The 12,167-nt window shown below is 42.8% G+C and overlaps 1 protein-coding gene across 1 annotated transcript in view; it reads right to left on the bottom strand.

Moving 5' to 3' along the window:
* Positions 1-12,167, bottom strand: part of il1rapl1a (interleukin 1 receptor accessory protein-like 1a) — a 158,449-nt gene that overhangs the window by 57,572 nt on the left and 88,710 nt on the right. Inside the window, exon 5 of the mRNA XM_073473728.1 lies at positions 5,870-5,944. Coding sequence (XP_073329829.1) covers positions 5,870-5,944 — 75 coding nt within the window. The remainder of the gene's footprint in view (positions 1-5,869; positions 5,945-12,167) is intronic.

Here is a 12,167-nt window from a genome sequence, read left to right as displayed (position 1 = left end):
AACCAGACCATAAGTGAATTTAAAATTAATATTAAACCTAAAGTTTCAACCTATTTGTGGTTTGCAGAAATGTACATTGCCAACATCGTAAAAAGGCAGTGAGAGGACCTGTTAGAGATATAGTGTTCGAGTGAGAGAATTAAAGTGTGTGTGTGTGTGTGGGCGAGGACTGGCAATCATGAAGTTTTCCCAGTGGGTTGGTCTTGTGAGGGCCGGTTTTCTTTCCAAACCCTGACATTATAGTACATAGCCAATATAACTAACAGATAATCAGTAGGTCATCTCAGCTGCAGCAACACGGCTGGTGCTATCCATCACAGCAATGAGCAGTTGCCATTACTCTTGAAACTGCGCTTGGACAGTTATCAGGCTATCTAGCACTCGTTTAAATTACCTAACACTAATTACCAAAACATGAAAGAGAAAACCCCTGGCCGGCAGTGCAGAGTCGGTGTGCCATGAGAAAAAAAAGAAAAAGAAAAGCTGGCTGATGCTGTAGTCTGCAGGTGCAGGTGATGATGGAGAGGCAGAAACATCAAAGATGATTGAGCAGGTAGCAGGTGCTCTAACATGCTTACATGCTATGAGCTGTGAACTAACCAAATTAAGTAAATAAGACCAAATGGTTTTGTTAACCTTTGGTTTTCAAAGCTGCAGGTTTGACCCAACATTTCAAAGCTGCTGTAGGTGATATCTTTTCACGTTTTCATCTTTTCAAAATAAGAGTTGAATAGCTCTGTGTTCCAGCAGTAATCACTGTTATAGAGTGTTGGACAGAACCCACAGAGAGCAGGATCCTCCTGTTTGCTGCTGTGTCTGGTGATCACCGCTGCATGTTTATGTGGTGATGTACTGTAGAGAGGAGAGAGGGGACTGCTGACTGCAAAATGGACAAGGAGGTTATTATAAACAATGGCAAAGCTCACAGCAGCTTTTACTAGTAAGTGCACAGATGTTTAGAGAAGTTATGCTCAAGAAAAATGTTTTAAAAAATGCTCATCAACTTAGACTATAAATGGGTAAATAAAAAAATGACATTACAAGAAATGTGTTTCATAATACACCACATGCTGTATGTATTTACCAATACGACCAATCATTGCCCTGAATAGAGTTTAAAATTAATTGAAGCATAACGAATCACAAACAATACAAATCAACAGACTGTGTTCTTTTAAAGGTATAATTTTTTTGATCAATAACAGTCAGTCTGAGTTTAGTTTATCAAATTGGGGCAGCTTGACAGCAAAATCCCGGGCTGCTTTCAATTGCTAGTCTGCCCCTGTGTGTGTGTGTGTGTGTGACATAGACAGAGAGACCGAGAGCAAGAGAGAGATAGAGAGTAATTTAGTGAAGTGACTCTGCGTTGACCTTTGGTAACTCTCCAGAGCAATGCCAATTTCAATTTCACCCTCCTCCATGGAAAGGTGACATGTCTGATGTCACAGCTAGGTGTTCATGATCGAGGATGTCTTCAGTATTGCAGACTTCATAAAGAAAAGAGAAGAGAGGAAACGAGGAAGAGAAAAGAAGATGGAGTACTTCAACAGACTTCAGACGACCAATCCTCAAATCGTAAAGCAAGCAGAGGTCAATGTGTGCGGCAGTGAGGAGAGAAGAGAGGTAGGGGATGAAGGGCTGCAGGAACATAGATAGAAAAATAGAGGGAGACAGCAAGGACATGGATAACGGGTTAGGCAGGAGGAAGGAGAAAAACTGAGGTGTTATATGTGTAAGGAGGTTTATCAAGTGTGCTTCAGCTGCATATCTTCAAATACAATTTGACCAAAGTTACATGAAGGTTTTGAGGAGGGAGTATTAATAATAAAAAAAAAAAAAAAATAGAGCCAGTGGGTCTTGCTGGTGCTCCTCACTGCTTCACTATTGCTCTATTTAACAGTATCAGTGCCACAAAAGCATAATCGACCAATCAGTGTAGTGGATTAATTCATAAACTCAGAATAAGTGGTTTCAGGAAAGATTATGGTGGAGCTCTGCAAACCAAAACAATTTGAGGTGAAATGAACCAATTTTGATGTAAAATGTCACTTATGTGCCTCATATACTCACAGTAGTCATAGCAACTTAGCAACCCGAAAATAGGAAAATACCCCCCTTTAAGTAATGTTAGAGTGAATTACAATGAGTGAGCACAGCTGCATTTTAATTACATCTTGGTGTCTCTGGTCAGAACATAAAGTGACATACTAACAAACATTCACATGGTAGTACTGGCCAGCCATGATAGCCTGCCAGCTAATCTTGCTACTTGCCTAGCTAGCTCGTTAACCAATTTTTTTTTTTTTCAAGAGACTTGCAGTATTTATAGCATTGACATCTGATGACTGATTGAAAACCATGCAGCATCTTTATCTTGGTGAACAGTTTATATGCAGGCATATTAGAATTGTATCAGATAGGAAGGTGTGACACAGCTGATGTGATATCTTCTTGAATTTCAGATTCAATAGATATCTTTTCTTCACTATTTGCAATTAGTCTGTAGTCAAAATCAATGTTTACCAAAGTTAAACTCTAGACAATCCACAAGCTCTTTGGAACCCAAAACACACCATAAAACCTTTGACAGAACTACTTGAAGACCGAAGAAGACCAACGAGTCCTGACTGTCATCGACTCTCCTCCACAGTCACCTGACCTCAACCCCATTGATCATGTATCAGGCTGTTCTGTGACCTCATAAAAACCTGCACTGTCAAATCATGCTGGGATAACATGAGTCATCAGGTTTTACACAAACTTGTGGAGTCCATGCTGTCATTAAAGCAAAAGGGGGAGGTATCAAATACTAAGGTATTCTTTTCAGTGAATCCACTTTTCAATTAAATCGTTAAGCCCATTTATAATGAAAAATAGTATTACATTACATAGAAATGGAAAACAGAAGTATTTTGACTGGTGGTTTTTGACCCTACTGTACAAGATTCATCCCCCTCCTGCTGCCCATGCTGTTGCCGTTGGGTCCTCCACTCTGAAATAATTGATTCTAATTCCTTTCCACTAGAGTGCACCCATCTGCTGGCTTTGGGGGACAGTAGAGTCCTCTATCAGTTACAATTATCCCACAGTTACTGAGGACTGCCCTGCAAGTATGTGCGTATGCGTGTGTGCATGTGTGTGTGTGTGTGTGACCTATCAACCCCAAGTCGTGCAGGGGCATGTGAAAGTGTCTGTGCATGTGTGTGTGTGATAGAGGGAGAGCTGGTGAGAAGGAGACACGCTGCGTAAGCGTGAGCTGAATCCCTCCAACCCGTCCTCTGGGACGGCGAATCCATGACAAATCATCCCGAGGGAATCAACACCAAATCAGTGAGTCTGTGTGTGGGTGTGTGTGTGTGTTTTAAATTCCGAGCTTTGTGTAATGTGTCACATACTGTAAGTGTGTGTGTATTTCTGCCTTAGCTCCGTCTCATGAAGCCCAAAGCGTAGACACAAATCCAAACCCCACAATATGAATCATCCTCCTCTTCTGTAGAGGTGCAAGTGGACTGCACCAACTCACCACTGGGGGACAGCAGCAAATCTGGCAACAGAGAAACTGGCTGGCTAACGGACAGAATCCAAACCATCCTACACAACCTTGATTTTGGCTCCTTTGGAAACGACATCGAAAATGTCAGGCTGTCCAAAAAGCAATATTTGAGATGGAAAAAAACAGGCCTGTTTTCAGTGTTCGCACAGTCACACATCCCTGAGGACTCCTGAAGCCCCGAAGCCTTGAAGATCTGTGATGATAGCAGCACACACACGCTGCTATTCGGTGGTGGTGGTGTGTGTGTGTGTAGTCCTGAGTGACAGAATCTTGGCCGTTCAGCAGGAAGGGACACAGTGGCAGAGGCATGCGAGGAGACCTTTGGAGAGCAGTGGAAGGGACACTCTGACAAGCCCCCCCGTCTCTTGAGACAAACAAACTCCCTCTCATGGCCCTGTCTCCATTTCCCCATGATCTTTTCTCTTCTCTCTGACGCCACTCTTTGCTTTTACGACCACTCGTTTCTTTCCTATTTCAATTCTTTTCATGGCCTTTCGTGTTCTTTCCACTGCATCCCCTCTGTGTCCTTGGTGAGACTTTATGTAACATATGTGTTTTATTTATGTCTGCGTGTGTGCATGTTATGTAGAGCTGACTGTGATGGCGGCTGTCTGAGACCTGCACTGTCTGCAGCAGCCGAGGAGATAAAGTGGGGCTGTGTTTCCCGGCAGTGTTGCAGATTTATCTCTCTGCTTACGGCTCTGATTTTACTGCCCATCCACTAGCCTCCGCTGGATCCCATCTCTTTCTCCCTCTCTCTATCTCCCACTTGCCACGAGGGACCAGCCTCGCTCTGTGCACGTTCTCGCAACCATAAATCTGCCAAGTTGCTCCATAAAGCTGCTTAGGGCATGACTCAACAAATATTAAGGAAGAGGAGAATAAATAAATAAAGCTAAATAAAAGAGAAACTCTCGTCTGGAGGGAGAGACAACTTTTCTGCACACAAAATGGAGCCCGGCTGTAAAATATTTACCTCGGTGTCACTGTACTTTCGACACTGCTGGGAGTCTGTGGGGGCTTACTGTACGACATCATGCATTTTGTTTCTCTTCTTCTCTGCCTTGCTTATTATCTCTTTTTGACATGGTAGTGCCAAACACCACTGCAAGATACCATTAGAGGGCAACTGACTGACTTACACATCAAGTCCAATTTACTCAACTAGTGGGTAGTACTAATTGGCAAGTTTCATATTGTCCTCTATGGCTCTGGGAGAAAAAATGACCCTGGTGATGTCACTGTGTAGGTCTGTGTTCCCGGTGGTCAGGCATACACCAATCATATATTTTGCAGATTGCCCCCACCGTCGTTTTGCTTTAAAAACTGTGTCTAACAAGCCTCTAAATCACTGTGCACTAGCCCTTTAACCCTTTAACACATACACAGACATTCCACAACACAGGAAAACACTTACTCACACAGCACACATGAGAAACAACTGACAGGTAGGCTTTAAATAATTTCGAGAAAGTTTCAGAGGACAAACCAACCCTTTCCTCAAAATTCCAGTGAAATCAGGCCGGAGACAGACGACACAAATAGCGGCATTGTGCAACCTGTTCATGCATGGGTGTGACTACGCTGACATGTGAGGCCGTGCTTGTCAGTTTAGCAACAGCAGCAATTTTTCACTCTTGATCAGCCAACCGTGGAGGCATTTTAAATGAACTACCTGGATTCCAACAGCACAGATAGAAGACAAAAGGTAACCTCTCAGTGAGTCATTGACCCTTCTTTGTCTCTCTCCACCCCCTCTCTGTCTCTCACATACTCATCCAATCCCTCTCTGCTTTCCAGACCCTTCAGTATTGTCCCATCGGCTTCGCCATGACAGACGCATAAGCCATTGGTGGAGCGGCAAGCGCCATGTGGACGGCGGACTGTGCCCAGAAATCGAGCAATATGCTGTCACAGAAACAAACACAGCAACGTGCATATATTCGCTCACGCACGCACGCACACTTGGTATAGGCCCATCGTGACCTCACGTCAGAGAAGACAAACAGCGGCGAGTGAAAGCAGCCGCCTTTCCATGTGGCGAGCCAGTGTATGGAACCCTGGCACCATATGGGCTCTTCATTGTTGACAAAACAGCCTTGGGGACATTAGCGCCCACCATTTGCATATATGGAAAGCATTTTGCAATTGTTTCTTTTATGCTGTTTCTCCCGCAAATAAAAGTGCCATCATCAATCTGCGTTGAGTGCCTGGAGGTGTGTTGGAGAGGATTTGTAAAGTCATCCATTTGCTGTCATTTGGAAATGACACAGATAGAACTGACTGCAGCTGGAGGAAATCCCATGATGCTCTTACCTAGCTGCAGCTCCATGTTGCTAATCTTGTTTTCGGAGGGGAACAGGATCTTTGGCGGCTTGTCGGTCAAAGGAGCTGAAAAGGAGAGAAGACACAAATGAAATAAAGTATTATATAAGGCAATTCAACAATGCAGGCAAACTTCTTTCTGATTGAGCAATTTCGAGCTAGTTCCGTTTGTCCTTCCTGCCTTTGGTTGGTTTTTCTTTGCATCCCCCTCTGACTTAAAGGGATTTCTTAACATTTGATAACAGAGCAAAGGCAGAGGTTATCTCCTATCTCTTCTTCAAACTGAATAAGAGCTCATTCCCTCTCTGTCTGTCCTCATTCCAATTTGCTCTTTGTGTCTTTGCAAACACATCGCTCTCTGGTGTCTAAAGACCTTTCATCTGGCCTACTTCTAATCATAAATTAATCACTGCTTTGCCAAGAACATGCCACCATTTAATCTGCATGAGTGTTAGGTATTTGAAAAGCCATCATGGAGTGTGTTTGTGTGTGTGTGTGTGTGTGTGTGTGTCTGAGTGAGAGGGAGCAGCTGATGCTCTAATGATGCTAATCATCCATACGGCGGATGTCAGACCTGCTGCTGAAGTCCTTCCTCTGGGGACTGCCAGAACAAGCAGCAGTTTTATTGTTGTTAAAAGCGTTTGTGTGTTCTGCGCTCTTCAGGGTTCAGGGGTTAAGAGAACTGAGAGAGGGTCTTGTATGTACATGACTAGACGGTAACACGAGGGGGAGAGAAATGGAGGTGCTGTGTCTACATGTTGGATGTTTTTATGTTGAGGTAATCTCCTACTCAGGACGACATTACTAAACTTTGTATTTTTATTTTTTGAATGCTTTTTTTTTTTTACACATTCACACGTTAAAGGTGGGAGCTGAACTGCATAACCACCACTGGCAACTAAGCTGCTGCACTGGAGTAACTGGAAATCAATTCAACAGAGTGCTTCGAGGTCTCTCACATATTGGCAATCACATTAAATGGGGAATTCTTGCTAATGCTGTAGTTATGGTTACATAAGTGTTTGGGCAAACTGTCTTAAAGTGTTGTTCTAATATGGCTCAAGCCTTACTTGTTTGATCTCTACTTTAATTATGGATGTGTATTCCTCTTCTGCTTGTATTTTTTTTATACAGCACACAGAGCTTTGCTTTAATGCAGCGCTGCTAAACGGAAGTCCACATCTAACGGCAAGTTCACATGGAGCACATCATTCTTCATGCACGCTTTTTTTTCTCTTTCTTTTTTTTTTGTCCACAGTGGAATTTCATAATTTCCATCACAGCACTTCAAGTAGGTAGCTGACGCACGCCAAATCCCTTGATTTTTTCTGAGAATGAGGCTACAGTGCAAGTTTTTATTAACATTTTTTCTAAATGTCAAACTCACTTGTGAAAAGAAAGTTGACCTTCTGCTAGTAAAAGTGTGATCGGCATGTGAAATCCAAATCAATCCAAGTCTTGTGTTTCTGCCTTGAATAGAAAAAACTAGAATGGCACTCAGTAGAGCGCATACCTCTGCTGAGGCCAAACAGTCCCCTTCAATGCAAATAAGCCTCATCCAATGTCAAATAAACAAATTCAAATCCGCTGGATCCGAGTTTTTATTTGGATCCCTAACAAATTTTACTCCGACCAACCAACATACTGACAGGGGTGAAAACATAAACTCCTTGGTGGAATTTTTGGAGCGTTTTCTTAACAGCCGTAAAACAGCTGTTAGTCATTAATGAGTTGAATTTAAGGAGACACTTCCTTGTGCGTGGGTAACCACTGTGGTTTACTGTGCCCTCATATTTAGAGCTGTCAGTTTCTGTGAGAGCAGTGTCATGAGATAATGACACCATGACAGGTTGTGACTTGATAAGGTTATTGCTAATGCTAGCTGGCAAGATTTCTCAAAGTTTGCAAATAAATGGATGAAGTTGATGAAGAGAAAGAAAATCTGAAATATTTATGGCCACTCTGGAAGTAAGTTTCTCTGCTGATTTTAACACATTGTTTGAGTTTGGCACATTTAGTGATCCATTCAAACCTACGACACTGTTTTTTGTTGCTATGGCGTTACATCATGAGGGAGAACTGGGGCATGTTAAGCTCATCATAACCCACATTTCTCTCCTAGCAAGCATGACAACTTTGATATAACTGTAGACCAATTAGTTTCTTCTTCTGTGTTAAAATGAGTGCAGGAGTCGACCTTTTCTAATTATACCACGATGCTTATGAGGATAAAGATAAACATGGAGTTTACTGGAATAAAACTGGTTTGATGTAATAGTATGTAGGCCTGCGAGTATGCCTGTGTGTACAGTGACTTTAATGTATTTATTTATGGTAATAAAACTCTGTGCATTACATTTTTTACTGTCATGACCTTTGACCACTACACAGAAACACACACACTGCACACAATCATAAGCACTAAGGAGGCAAAAAATGAATCCTGCACTTCCTAAATCAGCTATGAAGAAGAAAAAAACTCGTTATTGAATAAAACAGAGGCTACTCCCAGCAGCGGACCTTTCAGGCATGTCTAATTATTTAGTGCTGAATTTGCAACGGCGGCTTATTCAGGCCAGTTTGTAGCCTGGTGCTTTCATTAAGATGTTTCCTTAGAGTGTCCTCACAAGCCCCTCTTCTTTAGCCTTATTAGAACAAGCTCTAACAAGCGGTTTGAAAGCCCTGCTCTGTTTTGGTGTCTGTATTTGGGAGGAACAAGCCATGCAATGTTGCTGGGCTCACTCACTCAGCAGCACGGTGATGCTCGGTAAAGTGTGTGGTCTTGTCTGAAGTAAAGTGCATGGTCTTGTAAAGTGCTTGGCTTAAGGGATGCAGGGTGGCGTATTTAAACAACTACTCAAGCCGTCAGAAAGGAGTGTTCATGTGAGGAGACTTAGGAGAAAGTTTATGTGTCGATGTAAATATGGTTTTCTGCTCAGACGTCGCACCTGCTGGTATGCAAATACTGACAGAGACGCACGGTGACATCTATGAGAGGGGCGGTCACGGGCTTTTAGGCACAACTGTTTGCACTGGTAATAGGTAATCACACAGCACAAATTACACTGGATACTGATACAATTTTAATTACATATCAAACTGCTATACATAATTACACAATGGGTGATCCTATAGCCAATTATGCACTGGCAAACAAATGAGGACAAGCTGTGTATGGGAGACAAGAGGGGAAGCAGATGTGGTAAGGAGAGCACAGATAGGAGGCAGACTTCAGCAGGAGGAAAGTCGAGGCAGTGAAATGAAGAGAATGTAAGAGGGAAATTTATAAAGCTAAAGTGAACCAGTCAAGAAACATGCTCCCCCTCATTTTGGCATGCTACACTTGCTTCTGAAAATCTCATTATCTTAATTACCATTCCTTTATGGGAAATACATCAATTATCACGGTTCAGGGGGGGGACACCATTTAAAATGTGGAGGATCGGGAGCACCTCCTAACAAAGGAAAGAGTCTCTGATTGCCACTGGAAAGGCAAAGTCTGGAATTAAGCAACCACAGACATAAACAGGTAATTAAACACGCAAATATATCTGGTGAGCCTTTAACTTAATGAAAGGTTGTGTGAACATCATGAGAAAAGAAATGGATGTTTTATGCCTTTTATTTCTAAAAGACGTTCAGTGATTATGTGGCATATTTTCAAGGTTAGAGTGGTTTTATCTCCGCCGCCGTCTCATCTGCAATTCCAACAGACACGTTGAACAGAAAACAGATTGGAATTACATTTCTCCATGAAAATTAACTCTTGGTCCAAGGACAACTTAGCTAGATTGTGGACTGATTGGTGTTGTGACACTATTAAACTGTATTCACGTGATGGTGGAAAGTTCCTGTCTGCAGCATGCAAGGCTCTTTCCTAACCATCGAGAGCCATTTGGTGTGCAGTGTGTTGATGAAGGACACTTTGAAATGTGGACAGGAGGAGGTGGGGGCTGAGTCTGGCCGATTCAGAACTTATAAGCACATTTTTTTCTAACTCGAGGTCTAATTGACTATATATCACGAGTTGGATGAATAAACTGACTTATTTTTTTTCCAGTGTGGGGTTGGCCAATATAGTATAACAGTATATATAACCATGCAAAGCTACAAATGTGTATAGATTTGGTAATACCATTTCCACCCGGGGAGCTGTAGCAAATCAGGGCTGGATATTTGCGTAATCTTGCGATTCTGGCATGATCTTACTGCTCCAGCTGCCTCGCAGGGTTACATGATCTGTGCAGCAGGGCTGCTTACCACATGCTCATTTGATGTAAGAGCAACATTTGGTGGCAGAAGAAGAGCGAGACAAGAAATCATGGAGGAGGATAATGAAATTTTTAGTGCAGAGCAACCAACCCAAGATGAGGTAGAAGCTCCCATTTTGTCTTCCGCTTTAAACTCAAGTGTACAGAACATTTACTGTGTCTCAATATATACTGCTACTGTGATATAAAATTACACTATGATGGGAGAATTCGTCCATATTGCCTTTCCCTAGTTGTGAACAGATTCAGTAAACGTCTCCTGTGTGAATCTGTGTTAACTGGGCTCAGTGATTAAAAGGGGCAGAGGCAGTAAACTAAAAATGGAGCATTGCCCTGCTGCCCCTCCCCACCTGACTCCACCAGTGGCTGACCTGGTACACTTGTGCAAGTTTTATGCGCTGGGATCAATGATTCACCTTTTAAACATTGATGTCTGAGTGCCCTCAGGGCAGAAACATTGTCTATTCTCTGCCGCAAACCAGGTTGAATTAATATCAGGAGGTGACATGAAGCATCTCTGTAAACCTTCAAACACGTCATAGTTGACCTGTATTCCTTTTAACTTGGGATGCATGCTTTACATATAAGGCACTTGTAAGGTGGAGTAGAAAATGACTAAGCTTCTTCATATACCGAAATGTTTGAGTGCAAAAGTAATTCAAAGCGTGTTTTCAATGTTTATTGAGGAGAGACTATATTAACTTTTATATGTGTGTGTCTGTCTGTGTGTGTGTGTGCAGTCCTACGGTACATGTGGATACATTAGCACAGAATGGGACTCTGTGGATATAAGCTTTGTGATCAGTCATCCACAATCCCATTTCTGCTTGGTGGCGGAAAAGCTCACTGGACTTTCCAGATGGATTATTCTGGGTGAGTGACTGTAGGGAAACAGCAAATTAATGAATTAAGGATGGAGCTGAGATACTTGGATCACTGGGCTTTTTCTGTTAGTCATTCAATTTGTGGGGGCGGCTGTAGGGGATTTGCAAGAGAGAAATATGCTGTTGGCAAATTGGTGACAAAGGTGAAAATAAGAACAAATCAGAAGTATAATTACTGGCACATGAGCGACTCATACAGGAAGGGTAATGGACACAGCACCTATGCAGTCACAGTGACGGACATTCATACTCACATTCATGCATGGGCACACACGCCCACACACATGCATGTGAAGTCGTGAACACAGGCCTCCATTGTCCTTTGCTCTCAGGAAATTGGCTCCCAAAGGTTTTTCAGTATTTTTACCAACAAAGGCAGTCGAGCCAGAGAGGAGAAGCAAAAAATAGAAGGACGGAGATTTGAGCAAACACAAAGTCCTTGTGAGGCTCCCAAGACTGCTAAGCTTGACTAGAGAAGTCTCGGTTCTCCTCTACGGCTGGTAGGCTCCTATATTGTACTGCAGGAGATCACCATATATTAGCGGTGACCTTCCTCTGTACAGTTGTCACCTTTGAGCCAGTTTCATTACATTCCTGATGGTGCAATAACCATCCTGTATGATACCCTTATAAAGTCACCTCGGAGTATACAGAATTCAATTCCAGAGTCGACCATTTCCCACATGAGAGAGGCTGAGCAGGGAGCTGAATGGTGTCATCCAGAGGAAGCTAATAAAAGCAGCTATATTCATCCTAAACCACATCACGCTCCCCCACTGTCCACCACTGTTGTGCTCTCCTCTAAGAGCCCTGCCTCTGGCAAAGCTGAAATACTTCAACATCAAAGCAACAGTAGAGTGTATTCTATCCCACAAATATGGCCGGACAGGCTCCTGCATCACAGTCAGCGGCGCCGTCCAATGGCTATCATCACGAAAAGTGAGAACAATTGGCCAACCGGACAGTCGAGCTCTTCCGATTACCAGAGTCTATCTGATGATGAAACATGGCAGTGATCAAGCTGTTCAAAGTAGGGCTCCAGCCGCGGGGCCTCAATAATCCATATCTTTGTGAACGAAGGAGAAAGAGGAAATTAAAAGCCACTGCCTACACGTCGGTTCCTCGCTCATTTGC

The sequence above is a fragment of the Pagrus major genome, chromosome 9 (assembly GCF_040436345.1).
Source record: "Pagrus major chromosome 9, Pma_NU_1.0".
Taxonomy (NCBI): Eukaryota; Metazoa; Chordata; class Actinopteri; order Spariformes; family Sparidae; genus Pagrus; species Pagrus major.
The sequence above is the reverse complement of the archived record's forward strand: the minus strand, read 5'-3'. Positions and strand labels throughout refer to the sequence as shown.